Genomic DNA, 15257 nt, shown 5'->3' with positions numbered 1-15257 from the left:
ACTAAAGACTATGCCATCTTCAATGACTGTTTAATCTTCTGGTTCTGGGACTTACCCAAGGTCACAAAGCTGATAAATATTTAAGGCCAGATTTAAACCCAAGTCTTTCCATCTCCAATTTCAGTGCTCTATTCTTTGCTCTAACAATTGCATCTAGACAAGTTATAGACAGGTTGCAGTAGCTAGAGGTAGAAGAAACTTAAACTACTCCTTCTTAGGTTGAAGAAATGTAACATAGTCTTCACAGTCCAACAATTTTAAAATAATTTTTTGTTGAATTTTACGATTTTTCCCCTAATCTTGCAACCCCACTCCCCCCCCCCCCACAAAAGGCAGCCTGATAGCCCTTATATTGTTTCCATGCTATACACTGATCAAAATTGAATGTGATGAGAAAAATCATTTTCTTTGGGAAAAAAACAAACTATAAGAGATAGCAAAATTACATAATAAGATAACATTTTTAAAAAAAATTAAAGGTAATAGTCTTTAAACTCCATAATTCTTTCTCTGGATATAGATGGCATTCTTTTTTTTTTAAGTTTTTTTTTGCAAGGCAAATGGGGTTAAGTGGCTTGCCCAAGGCCACACAGCTAGGTAATTATTAAGTGTCTGAGACTGGATTTGAACCCAGGTACTCCTGACTCCAGGGCCGGTGCTTTATCCACTGTACCACCTAGCCACCCGGCAGATGGAATTCTCTATTGCAGATTCTCCAAAATTGTCCCTGATTGTTGCACTGATGAAATGAGCAAGTTCATTAAGATTGATCATTGGGCAGCTAGGTGGCATAGTAGATAGAGTACCAGTCCTGGAGTCAGCAGGACCTGAGTTCAAATTCAGCCACAGACAATAATCACCTAACTGTGTGACCTTGGGAAAGTCACTTAACCCCATTGCCTCCCCCCAAAAAATAATAAGATTGATCATCAACCTCAAGTTGTTGTTATGGTATACAGTGTTCTCCTGGTTCTGCTCATCTTGCTCAGCATCATTACATGTAAATCCTTCCAGGCTTCTCTGAATTCCCAACCCTCCTGGTTTCTTTTTTTTTGTCATTTTATAACTTTATTTCATATTTATAACAATACAATAAACTATCTGGTGGTACAGAAAATTACTCCTACAATCACAAAATATTCACTTAAAAGTTCCTCTTCAGGAAAAATGACCCTCTACCTCTATATCATTCTTCAACTTTATCTTGACTTTAATTTTTTTTTTAACACAGGAGCAATTTGATGAAATAAGTCATCTGGATATCCAATCTTTGTCCCTCACCTCTTTATTAAAACATAGAGAAAATGTTATGATGAAAATGTTTGGTATTTTCCATTTCACTTATAACCCATTACAAAAATGTTATTGTGCAAGGAATTAGGTAAGGAAAAAGGTAAACAACAAAACCTACAATTTTTCTTTAAAAAATCCAAGCTTATAATAAGGGCATTTATCAGTTGGTAAGTAATAAGTGAACAAGGATCTACAATAGCCACTTGTTTTCTCTTCTAATCGATAAATGCTTTTAAAATCAGTAGCACAGGTAAGTATGGATTTTAAATGGGTTTTAAAATCCCCTCAAGTTCTTACAGTGAGCACTTTTGATGCTATAACTGAATTACTGAAGTGTTATGACACGCAAAAATTCTAACCAGGGAATGCAATTCAGAGAAGGTTATTTTCTGTCCCTAGATTTGTGAGGAATTGAGATACTGTCACTATCCAAATCTTCTAGTGTATTAAAAAGTGGTAGTAGATACTGTCAATCAATTTCACTCCTTTTTAGTTCTTTTTACATAGATTTTTAGGTACAGTTCTCAATCATGGAAACAGTAATGACAGACATCTAAATACAAAATGCTTGAATTATTTTGTCTGCTTTAAAAATATGGTCAGCATATCATTTATTCAATATTAGTACAACAGTAATTTTGTGCTGAGAATTACAAACCATAGACTCTGGGTGTTTTACTTCACAAAGAGAGTCTGATAACAATTGAAAAAAATCAATATATTTCTTAAAAAAAACTCATGGCAATTTGTTATTAAACTGAAACTACTACAAAAGGAACAACCAATGACCTGACAAAAAAATGCACTAAAAATTTTTTAAAATTTTAGCCAAGAGTAGTCAGAATTTTAGCTTACTAACTAATGTTTACACATTTTATGTATTATATTATGAAGCTACCATGCACAAGAAATCAAAAAATAAATCACTTTGAAACCTAAACTGCATATTCAAGGAATACCAGCTTTATAATAAAAAATGTTTGCGCACAGTGGTTAGTTGAGAAAAGCTGTTCATTCACCTCTTGTCTTGTAAAAAATATTTTCCAGAATCCACTCCAAATGATTAACAAAACCTTTAACTATTGTGTGTAACAGGTACTCTGTTTTCCCCTTCTATTTCTTCCACCCCTGCATGGGTCGTAAGGTCAGCAATGTTTTTCTCCAGATCATCAATGTGACTGCTCATATCAATTCGGCCAATAATCTGATCTGACATGGTCTGAAACATGTCCTGCATCTGCTGGAGCAGGGTCTGAACCGCAGCGGTCAGGTCCTGTACAGTTTTGGGGTCTATCTCCACCATTGCACCAGCTCCAGACTGCACTCAGCTTCCCAATTTATCTCTAAGGCCGAGGTGCGCCTGCGCACTCCCCTCCTGGTTTCTAATAGAACAATAGTGTTCCATAATATACCACAATTTGTTTAGCCATTCCCCAATTGATGGACATTCAATTTCCAATTCTTTGCCTCCACAAACAGAGCTGCTATGAATATTTGTGTACAAGTTATGTTTTTTACCCTTTTTTATGATCTCTTTAGGGTATAGACCCATGCCCTTTGGGTGTAATTCCAAATTGCTCTCCAGGAAGACTGGATGAGTTCACAGCTCACCAGCAATGTATAAGTGTCCCAGATTTCCCATATCCCTTCCAACATTGATCATTGTCCTTTCTGGTCATATTAGCTAGTCTGAAAGGTGTGAAGTGGTACCTCAGAGATGCTTTAATTTGCATTTCTTTTTTTTTTTTAGGTTTTTGCAAGGCAGATGGGGTTAAGTGACTTGCCCAAGGCAACACAGATAGATAATTATTAAGTGTCTGAGACCAGATTTGAACCCAGGTACTCCTGACTCCAGGGCTGGTGCTTTATCCACTGTGCCACCTAGCTGCCCCTGACTCCTGCATTTTATAGAAAAGGAAACTTAGACCCCGGGAGATGAGATGAATTGCCTAATGTCACACAGAATGGGCATGGTGAGACCACAGTTGAATACTGGTCTTCAGATTTCAAATCCAATATACTTTTTGGACAATAGATGATATTTGTCCTTCATTTTTTTTTTTTTTTTAGGTTTTTGGAAGGCAGATGGGGTTAAGTGACTTGCCCAAGGCAACACAGCTAGGTAATTATTAAGTGTCTGAGAGTTGTTTCCAAATGATATTTTTGACCTTAAAATTCATCCCTCCATAGCCAGACTGGTTATGAGCTTCTCCAAATTCAGGGTCATCAGATTCTGCTTGGAAGCTCTTATGTCTAGGATGACAAACACAGAGGCTGTCATCAAATCTATAGGTGAGGACAGAATTCTGCCTAAGTCTTTCTATGACACCAATATGGTTCTGATACCTAAAACCAAGAAGAGTCAGAACAGAGAAAGAAAATTGTAGACCTATCTCCCTAATGAACATAGTTGCAAAAATCTTAAATAAAATCTTAGCAAGGTGATTATCATCAGGATAATACACTATGACCAAGCAGTATTTATCCCAGAAATGCAGGGTTGGTTCAATATTAGGAAAACTGTTAGTATAATTGACTATATCAATAACAAACAAATCAGACATCATATGAGTATATCAATAGATGCTGAAAAAGTCTTTGACAAAATACAGTACCCATTCCTACTAAAAACACTAGAGAGCATAGGAATAAATGAAAAGCAATATTTATCTGAAACCATCAAAAGCATTATATTCAATGGGGATAAGCTAAAGGTATTCCCAACAAGATCAGGGGTGAGACAAGGATGCCCATTATCACCACTAATATTCAATACTGTGTTAGAAATGTTAGCTTCAACAATAAGAGAAGAAAAAGAAATCAAAGGAATTAGAACTGGAAAGAAGAAACAAAACTCTCACTCTTTGAAGATGACATGATGGTATACCAAGAGAATCCTAAAAAATCATCTAAAAAACTACTAGAAACAACTAGTAACTTTAGCAAAGTTGCAGGATATAAAATAAACCCTCATAAATCCTTGTCATTTCTATGTATTACTAGCAAGATACAGCAGCAAGAGCTAGAAAGAGAAATCCCATTCAAAGTAATTTCAGACAATATAAAATGCGTGGGAGTCTACCTGCCAAGGCAGACTCAGAAACGCTAAGAAAAACAACTACAAAACATTTCTCTCACAAAATCAGATTGAAAAGACTGGGCAAATATCAACTGCTCATAGATAGGAAGACTATGGGGGGGGGTGGGGGGAGGGAAGCAAGATGGGGGAAATTGTAACATTCAAAAAACAATAAAAAAGACTTTAAAAAGTTAAGGAAAAAGCATCACATCCTATGACTATTGTAGAATATTTAAACAATCAAACAAAAAGCACATAAATACATGATAAGGTACTTAATCTAGACACTAAGAATCTATTATGGGGCAGCTAGGTGGTATAGTGAATACACACTCGCCTTGGAGTCAGGAGAACCTAAGTTCAAATCTAGTGTCAGACTAGTTGTGTGACCTTAGGCAAGTCACTTATCTCCATATCCTCACACAATCCCAAGGGGTGGCTAGGTGGCACAGTAGATAAAGCACCAGCCCTGGAGTCAGGAGTACCTGGGTTCAAATCCGGTCTCAAACACTTAATAATTACCTAGCTGTGTGGCCTTGGGCAAGCCACTTAATCCCATTTGCCTTGCAACAACCTAAAAAAAAAAAGAATCACATCCAGGGATCTTTTCAAATCACACAAGAGCTCTTCTTACATTTGTAATTTTCCCCCTCTGTCTATATTTAATAAATGTTGTTTTTTGAGGGGTGAGACCCAGACCTATGATTTCCTTGCTCTAGAGAACTTCTTGGTGATAAAACTCCTTATACCAACAAACATTATTGTCTATTTTGCAACACAAGTGTTAGAGTTTTGTGGCACTATAAGGTTAAGTGATTTATACAGGGTCTGAACTGTATCAGCAGGTTCTCCAGAAGCTTCTCCCAGTTTCTAAATTCATATGAAAACAACAGTGATCTCAGCTTAGTGGCACTTCCATTTGCATGTAGGAAGATTTTCAGAAATCATTTAAGTCCTGCCTTAATCAACTAGGAAAATTATTGTCCTGATAATTATTGTTTCTCCCAACACATCTATGGCATCTAAATATAAAAGAAGCCAGGGCACCACTTAGCTAATAGTAAAAGACTGCAGCATTGTGTTGATCATCTATAACCTTCAGTGTTCTACAAAAGTTATTTCTGTACCTCTCCCAGTCTTCCTCTAGTTCTTCACATGATTCTCCTCCAGTGGTATAGTCTGTTTCATAGTGGTCCTGGTCAGCTCTTTTGGACATCCTTCCTTTCCCATGAGATTTCTTTGTAGAAACTGGTAAGTTGCCATTGCTACTGTACCGAGGTTGCCTGAAATCATCCACAGGTGAAGTCACTGGAACCACGTTAACTACTTCTGGTATCCTAGAAGAAAACAGCATCATCATACCTCAAATAGTAAATTTATAAGCCAACACCAGAAACACTAGACAGAATGAATGATCTTTTCAATAAATGCAATAGAAAAATACAATCAACCCCCACCCCCATCCAAACTGCAGCAAGAATAAATACCAAGAGACTTCCAAAAGCTTATGTGCTCACTAGTCAAGGAATTTTTGCACAGTCCACTGAGCAAATCCTTGGAATTTGGTATGCCCAACTGTGCAACCCTTAGAATTTTTTGAAGCATGTAACAGTTTTTAGGTCCTAATTTAAAAGTCTTTTCCAATCCTTCTAAATAAAATAAGGGCATTTAATATTAGGTAAACTAAGTTTCATTTGAAAGGGTGTATCAGTTAATTCTAAGCAGACTTTGCTATACAGATTTTTAAGTTCAGTGGAATTATTTAAAAAATGATTTAAAAAAATTAAAGTAGGGAAAGGGAATATATACAAGTCTCCCACTGAATGTTTAAAAATTCACGTAAAATTTCTTTAAATTTACTGTGAAAATGCAATTAACTCAAGATAAAATATTTTTTTAAATTTGGAGGTGATTAAGCTTTACAAAATAACTAAAGATAATTATTAAAGATTCTTTCATAATTTCAGACCTAAATGTCTTCTGAGGAGAAAGTGAGGCTGGTGACTTGGTAAAGCTCCCTTTCACTTAACTTCAATTAACTTCCATGTCATGGCATCACATTCCGGAGAACGAACAACTACACATATTAGAAAAAATGCAAACTTATTAAGAGAAAATAGTAAAAACAAGGCTCTTTAATATTAAATCCTCTAGAGTTGATATGGGAAAAGGTAACACAGGCCTATGGGAGGGGGTAAATTTAAAGCATGTACAAGAATGAAAAGGGAAATTTTAAAAGGGTCAACGGGGGCAAGTTAACTTTTCACCTATTGACTTTCAATTCAGAGAAAGCTCAGGAAGAGGCAGAAGGAAATAAAACATTCAGTTACAGACTCAGGGGGTAAATTTACATTTTAATCAAAGCTTCATTAAAGCTAATTATCTTAACAAGTACTTCTAAAGTACTCTCCAAAGCCAGAAAAGTTCTATTTTTAGAGGGGTTTTTTTTTTTGTGGGTGTGTGTGTGTAGTTGGGGGAAAGGAGGAAGGAGGACCAGCCCAAGGAAATTCAGAAAGGCTTAATCCCCCAGGAGATAGGCCACCAGGATATCAAATTTTTCTTTTCCTTCAACCAAAGCAACTACTGGAGATCTTCCAGTAGTTATGACCAGCCTCAGTGGAGAGCTATCCGCATCTATGAAGTCACATATTAATTATGAATGGTATTTCCATAAAAAAGTCTAAGAGAATAAACATTTCATATTTTTTATTGTGCTTTTTAAAAAAAAGTTTGTTGAGGTAATACAGTTAATTATTTTTCAGTTGTGTCAGACTCTGTGAATTCTTTTGAGGTTTTCTTAGCAAAGATATTGGAGTGATTTGCCATTTCCTCCTCCGGCTCATTTTACCCTAGAGGAAATTGAGGAAACAATTAAGTAACTGGTCAAGGGTCTCAGGGCTGTTAATTGCCTGAGGTCATCTATCTAAATTTACTGCTTGGATGATCAAATTTGCTTAGTAAGATGATTTATATTGGGTATATCAGAAATGCCATTCAGGAAAGGTGACATTAAAAAACTCAAAAGATTACAATTAAACTTTTAAAAAATTAAACAAAATAAGGAATTGAAGCAAATGATCTTTAAGCATAGCCTGTTTCATCTCTCTTCAGAGTTCCTCACATGGTCCACTTAAGATGCATAGAAAGAATTGTCCCTACAGTGATTATCAATAGAAAACCTTATCTTTCCCTCTGCCCCCACCTATTCAAGATTTTCCTTTTAATAGTCAAAGGAAGTTTTTAAGGAAGATTTAAAAAAGAATGAGTTTATGAGTGTGTTGGGGTGGGGAATTAACATGATTTAGTAGTTCCTCTCTTTCTAGTTTGTCACCAAGCTTGAAAACCTCTTAAGCTTGTGCCACAACTGAATTGATGCACATTTTAATTACTGGCCAGGTTTTGTCCCAAGAATCATGAGAAAACAAACTTCCCAGATATTCTGTACAAAACTTTGTTAAAGTAGCATAAGACATGACCAGGTTCTTGCTTTGGATACAGGTTTGGGTGGGAAGAATGAAACCTTCCAAACAGATTGTACTTTTCCAAACATAAAACCTTCCAAAGAGAGTATAGTTTTCAGGAGAAAGGTAACAGAAAAGGAACAGAATTAATCACTCAATTTTGCTGCAATTCCACTTACAAGTTTTATGAAAACTTAATGAATGATATCAGAAATCTTGGGTATTATAGCTTAAGCTATTTAATATTCAGCTTTAGCTTAGACTTTTTCTATCTGGATTCTTTCTGACATCTTTTAAATATCAACACATTTTTTTGTCCCTCCAGGACACTTATTCCAAAAATGATTGTTGGGTTCATCAACATATCTGAGTTAAAGCTATTTCATTTAATAGTTGAGGTTCATAGTAAAAAGCAATAGACAGGACTTACAGCAGTTTATTTGTATTATCTACTTGATCCTTACAACCTTGGGAGGAATTATGACCATTTTACAGATGATGAAACTAAGGCTCAGAGAGGTTAATTGATTTGTCCAGCATCACACAGCTAGGAAGAATGTGAGTAGGACTTTAAAACCCAGGTGTTCCTGACTTGAAGATCATCAATGCCATGCTACTCAAATGTTTAACTGACTGATAAAAGGGAAACTTTCCTAATTAGTTAGATATCACCACCATATCAATTTAATAAAAAAATGAATTGAAGCTAATTCTTTTTCAATGACCCTAATCTTATAAACTATCTTCTTTATTTCATTTTCTTGGCATATTTTAGTAGATATTCTGTCAGATACATTCCCATTTTCCAGAAGGAGTTTAATCAAGAAAATTTATCACCCCCTTTTTTATTTAAAAATTTTTTTATTCATTTTAAATTTAAATATAAAACATGAAAAAAGAATATTTCCAAATACACAACATGAGAGAATTCAATATAAAACAATAAAGTTCCATTTCAAGAAAACCTATGTAACAAATATCATGCAATGCTTTAAAAACTATGCAGTTTTTCTGTGTTTCCTTCAAGATAGGTCTTTTGTTCCCTGCTATGTACTTTTTATTTTATGTTTCCCCCCTTACCCTATAGAAGGCTATAATTAAACATGAATACACATGTACATAAATGTATATTTCTTTAAAAACACACATTTAAGACTGCACCATACATATTTCTAACTGCCAGTTCTTTATCAGGAGGTGCTTTGCATCTTCCTCCATTGATCCAAATCTTTCCCTGTTTTTCTTTTTCTTTTTTTTTATTAAAGATATTATTTGAATTTTACAATTTCCCCCCCCAATCTTACTTCCCTCCCGCCGCCCCCCCCACGGAAAGCAATCTGTCAGTCTTTACTTTGTTTCCATGTTGTACCATCCAAATTGAGTGTGATGAGGGAGAAATCATATCCTTAAAGAAGTCTAAGAAGTAACAAGATAAGACAATAAGATATTTGTTTTTTTCTAAATTAAAGGGAACAGTGCTTGAACTTTGTTCAAACTCTACATCTCCTTATCTGGATACAGATAGCACTCTCCTTTGCAGACAGCCCAAAATTGTTCCAACTCTTCCTTAGTCATAAACTGTTCCCCTTTCCATAGATCTGACAGCTAACTAGTCCTTGATCTTCTAATTTGCTAATAGTATTTTTTTTTTGTGTCCTGTAACCATTTGGATCTTATCTTGGTAAAGGGTGTTAGGTGTTGGTCTAATCTAAGTTTCTTCCACACTAACTTCCAATTATCCCAGCAGTTTTTTTATCAAAGAGAGAATTTTTATCCCAATAGCTGGACTCTTTGGGTTTATCAAACAGCAGATTACTATAATCATCTCCTGCTTTTACACCTAGTCTATTCCACTGGTCCACCAAGCTATTTCTTAGCCAATACCAAACAGTTTTGATGACTGATGCTTTATAATATAATATAATATAAGCCACCTTCTTTTGCACTTTTTTTCATTAAGCTCCTGGCAATTCTTGACTTTTTATTTCTCCATATGAATTTACTTACAATTTTTTCTAACTCATTAAAGTAATTTTTTGGAATTTTGATTGGTAGGGCACTAAACAGATAGTTTAATTTTGGTAGAATTGTCATTTTTATTATATTAGCTCTACCTTTCCATGAGCAGTTGATATTTGCCCAGTTATTTAAATCTGATTTAATTTGTGTGAGAAGTGTTTTATAATTGTTTTCAAAAAGATTCTGAGTCTGTCTTGGCAAATAGACTCCCAAGTACTTTATATTGTCTGAGGTTACTTTGAATGGGATTTCTCTTTCTAACTCTTCCTGCTGTATCTTGCTAGACATATATAGAAAAGTTGAGGATTTATGAGGGTTTATTTTATAACCTGCAACTTTGCTAAAATTGCTCATTGTTTCCAGTAGCTTTTTGGATGATTTCTTGGGATTCTCTAGGTAGACCATCATGTCATCTGCAACAAGTGAGAGTTTTGTCTCTTCCTCCTCAATTCCAATTCCTTCGATTTCTTTTTCTTCTCTAATTGCTGAAGCTAACATTTTTAATACAATATTGAATAGTAGTGGTGATAATGGGCACCCTTGTTTCACCCCTGATCTCATTGGGAATGCCTCTAGCCTCTCCCCATTTTCCCTGTTTTTCTAAATCTTACATAAAATGTCTCACACCCTCCCCCACTCCCCTTTAAAGACAGATACGAAAGGATAGGTGCTGATTAATAACTGTAAACACAGAACCATTTTATTTTTGGTATTCAAAGCTGTCCACCATTACGTTAATTATGACAGGAGACTTGTGAAGTAGATCCTATGAATAATATTATCCCCATTTTATAGATCTAGATTGGTAGAAGATTCCATAATGATGGGAAATATAGAAGGCTGAAATGGTAGGTTGAAACCAATCTACAGAGTCTGCAATACCAGGATCAGAAAATGTGATTTTATTTGGTAAATGAGGGAAATTCAATGAAAGATTTTGAGAGACATGACAATTGTAGAGAAAGCCAGATCTATGGAAAGGGGAGCAGTTTATGACTAAGGAAGAGTTGGAGAACATCACCAAAAACCAATTAGATGATTTCGATCACATCAAATTAAAAAGCTTTTGCACAGATAAAACCACTGTAACCAAATTCAAAAGAAATGTAGTAAATTGGGAAACAATCTTTACAACTAATGATTCTGACAAAGGACTCATTTCAAAAATATACAGAGAACTGAGTCATATTTTTAAAACAAAAAGCCATTCCCCAATTGACAAATGGTCAAAGGATATGCAAAGGCAATTTACAGATGAGGAGATCAAAGCAATCCATAGCCATATGAAAAAGTGCTCTAAATCATTAATTGTTAGAGAAATGCAAATTAAAGCTTCTCTGAGGTACCACCTCACACCTCTCAGACTGGCCAATATGACCAGAAAGGTTAATGATCACTGTTGGAAGGGAAATCTGGGACACTATTACACTGTTGGTGGAGCTATGAACTCATCCAACCCTTCTGGAGAGCTATTTGGAACTACGCCCAAAGGGTAACAAAAATGTGCATACCCTTTGACCCAGCAATACCACTACTGGGTCTATACTCTGAAGAGATGATGAAAAAGGGTAAAAACATTACTTGTACAAAAATATTCATAGCAGCCCTGTTTGTGGTGGCAAAGAATTGGAAATCAAGTAAATGTCCTTCAATTAGGGAATGGCTTGGCAAACTGTGGTATATGTATATCATGGAACACTATTGTTCTATTAGAAACCAGGAGGGACGGGATTTCAGGGAAGCCTGGAGGGATTTGCATGAACTGATGATGAGTTAGAGGAGCAGAACCAGAAAAACACTGTACACCCTAACAGCAACATGGGAGTGATGATCAACCTTGAAGGACTCGCTCATTCCATCAGTGCAACAATCAGGAACAATTTGGGGCTGTCTGCAATGGAGAATACCATCTGTATCCAGATAAAGAGCTGTGGAGTTTGAACAAAGTTCAAGGACTATTCCCTTTAATTTAGAAAAAAAAATAGATATCTTATTGTCTGATCTTGTTACCTCTTAAAAAAAAAAGAAATGAAGAGGGGAATGGTTTTTTAAAAGCCTAGGAAGACTCAGATGAACAGATGCAAAGAAAAATGAGCATAACCAGAACAATATACACAGTAACATCAATATTGTAACAATCATCAATTGTAGAAAACTTAACTACTCTGATCAGGAAAATAATCCATCATAATTCCAAAAGACTTGTGATTGAAAAAAAACACTATCAACCTTCAGAGAGAAAACTAATGGACTCTTAAGTGCAATAAAGCATACTTCCCCTCCCTCAAAAGAAGAATAGACCTTATTCAAGTCTTTGTGTACCTGAGTCCTGACTTGCTTCTGACATTAAAAAGAGGTATAATGGTGCACTGGGCAAATCACTGTTTGCCTTGGTTTCTTCCATCTCTAAAATGAACTGGAGAAGGAATTGGCAAACCACTCCAGTATCCTTACTAAGTAAACACCAAAAGGGATCATGAAGAGTCAGACACAATTGAAAGGACTAAACCATAACAAATAACTATGGACTGGTCACGTGTCTTCCTGGGGAACTCAGTTTCCCCATTTGTAAAATGGGAAAACTAGCCCAGATGAACCCCACATTCCCTTCCAGTTCTAAATTTCTCTATGTGCCTGGATATCAAGGGCTAGAAGTGTTGTTGTTACCTTATACCAGTAGAAATGAAAGAGGTGGTAACATTGTACAGTGAAGAGGGCACTGGTTCTGTAGTCAGGGGACTGGGGACAAATCCTGCCCCTAATTCTGGCTCCTTGTGGGACCTTGGGCAAGTCATTTAACCTGCCTAGGCCCAAGTTTCCTCATCTGTAAAATGAGCATGATGGATTATGGAGCATTTTGAGGTTCTTTCTTACTCTAAATCTTGGATCCTATGGATTTTTCTATAGATTCAGAATTTTCCTAATCTTATATCATTTCCTTCCCTGAAGCCCCCCACTGTTGGGCCCTTATCACACATTACTTCTTATTAGGCATTTGTAAACATCTTAGCTCTGCCTCCAGACTATTAGATTCTGGAGGGAAGAGGCAAGGTGCTCTTCACCTTTCCACCCCTTTCAAACATGAGCACAATTACATATACTAGGTATCAACCTCCTACACAAAACCTTACTTGGTAACCTCCCAAGAGGCAACTATATGGCACAATGGACTGAGCACTGGACCTGGAATCAGGAAGACCTGAGTTCAAATCAAGCTCAGACAGCCACAAGCTATGTGACCAGAACCAAATCACTTAACCTCAGTTTCCTTAATAAAATGGAATTAGCAATACCGGCATCATAGGATTGTTTTGAGGATCCAGAGATAATATCTGAAAATCAATTAGCACAGAGCATAGCAGACAGTAGATGTTACATAAAATACAAGCTCCTTAAGGGCAAGGACTTTTTTTTTAGGTTTTTGCAAGGCAAATAAGGTTAAGTGGCTTGCCCAAGGCCACACAGCTAGGTAATTATTAAGTGTCTAAGACTGGATTTGAACCCAGGTACTCCTGACTCCAGGGCTGGTGCTTTATCCACTACGCCACCTAGCCACCCCAGGAAAGGACTTTCTTTTGTCTCTTTTTGAATTCCTGGCATTTAATAAATGCTATATTTGTATACATATATAACAGATAATATACACATGTGCACGCATATTTACACATTAAATACATAATATATATTTAACAGCATTTGTTAATATCACGCTAACATGTATGTATGCATGTGCTGAACATAATTCTTTAGCTTCATATTGCCTTGCTTGGTAGAATTTCATTAGGGGCACAAACTTTTTTTTTAATCTTTGAATTTCCAATACTTAACACAGTATTTATTACAAAACAGGCACTTGTTAAATGCTTATTTCCCCTCAAAATTCTAGAAAAATAATGGTATCATGAAGCCCCATGAAGCTGAAGAGTTGAGAGGCAACAATGGTCATATGATGCAAAATAAGTTTGCAAGCTTGAAAGACATGTAAACGGCAGCTTGTCACTTTTAAAACAGGGCCATATATTTCTAGCACCCTTGGAACTGTTTTATCTCAATTACCCCAGTGCCCTGGTATTAGAAAGTGAGGTCAAAAAGAGGTTTGTTAGGAAAATCTTTTCTCAAAATACACCTAGTTTTAATCAATATAGAGGTAGCTACAGACAATCCAAATAAAAAAAATATGAAGTAAAGTCTATTGCAGGTCTATTTGGTTTCCAAATACCATTCCATTCATTATAATAAAGTTCATTGTTTCCAATTGGATCCCATAATTAAAATCAGCTTGCCAGTGTAGGATTAAAGGTTTCAGCACCTACTGTGCTCTGAAAAAGGCCCTTTATATTACCACTCTCTGCGCTGAATGAATGTGAGGTAGGCAGCACTGGGTCAGTGAAAGAACTCCAAGTCTAGAGCCAGAGGACCCAGATCCAAATTCTCCCTACTTGCAACACTAGAAAAGTCAATTTTACTTTTTTCAAACTTCAGTTATTTCATTTATAAAATGATAGTACTAAACTAAGCTAACTCAAAGGTTCTATCTAGTTCTAAATCTAGTCATTCAATAATTCAACTGAAAAATTCAAACTGAGTCATCAAATATGATTTTTCCAAAATGAAAAGAGGGAATGTTGGTTACTAGGTAAGGGCAGTCTTATGCTAACCCTATGGACAAGTTCTCCAAGTATGTTTTTGCATCATTTATTATGGTGCTACATGAGAAACAGGTAACAAAGGCTGAGGTAGAATTCAGTTTTTAGATCAGAAGGGTAGGAATACCATAGAATCAGATTTAGATCTGGAATAGAGTTGAAAGATGGTCTAATCTAAATCTCTATTTTCACAGCTGAGTCCCAAGAAATCAAGTGACTTGCTCAAGGTTCTCACAAATAGTTCAGACAAAAAAAAGAACCAGAAACAGTTTTCCTGACTGCCAGAGCAGTCAGTGGTCCTAACTCCACAAAATTCAGCATCATTCACATTTAATAGAGCTAAAACAGAACTCATTATTTTCAGCTTCTTTATCCACAAAATTAAGGTCTCTCCCTCTCTAAATCTGATGAATCCTGTGAAATCCCAAAGGAATGGAAGAATGGAAAGGAACCTATTTCTATATGGGTGACCTGGAACATTATTAGAAATACTAATTCCTAAGTCAATTTTATGTTTAAAAATACTTTTGGGGGAGGCTAGGTTGCACAGTGAATAGAACACTGGTCCTGAAGTCAGGAGTACCTGAGTTCAAATCAGGTCTCAGACACTTAATAATTACCTGGATTTGTGGCCTTGGGCAAGCCACTTAACCCCATTGCCTTGCAAAAAAACAAAACAAAAAAGAAAATAACTTTTGCAGGGTAGTGAATATACAAATTTCTGAGTCTCATTTCCTTCATCTATAAAATGAAGATGTT

General features: G+C 35.9%; 1 protein-coding gene and 1 pseudogene across 4 annotated transcripts in view; both read right to left on the bottom strand.

The window, feature by feature from the left end:
- OCLN (occludin) overlaps nt 1-15257 on the bottom strand; it is a 72173-nt gene that overhangs the window by 10814 nt on the left and 46102 nt on the right. For all 4 annotated transcript variants that reach the window (XM_074207348.1, XM_074207350.1, XM_074207349.1 and 1 more), the window contains exon 6: nt 5500-5709. In XM_074207348.1, coding sequence (XP_074063449.1) covers nt 5500-5709 — 210 coding nt within the window. The remainder of the gene's footprint in view (nt 1-5499; nt 5710-15257) is intronic.
- Nucleotides 341-5490, bottom strand: LOC141502561 (heat shock factor-binding protein 1 pseudogene; annotated as a pseudogene).

This window comes from Macrotis lagotis, chromosome X (assembly GCF_037893015.1).
Source record: "Macrotis lagotis isolate mMagLag1 chromosome X, bilby.v1.9.chrom.fasta, whole genome shotgun sequence".
Classification (NCBI taxonomy): Eukaryota; Metazoa; Chordata; class Mammalia; order Peramelemorphia; family Peramelidae; genus Macrotis; species Macrotis lagotis.
This window is presented reverse-complemented; position numbering and strand designations above follow the sequence as displayed.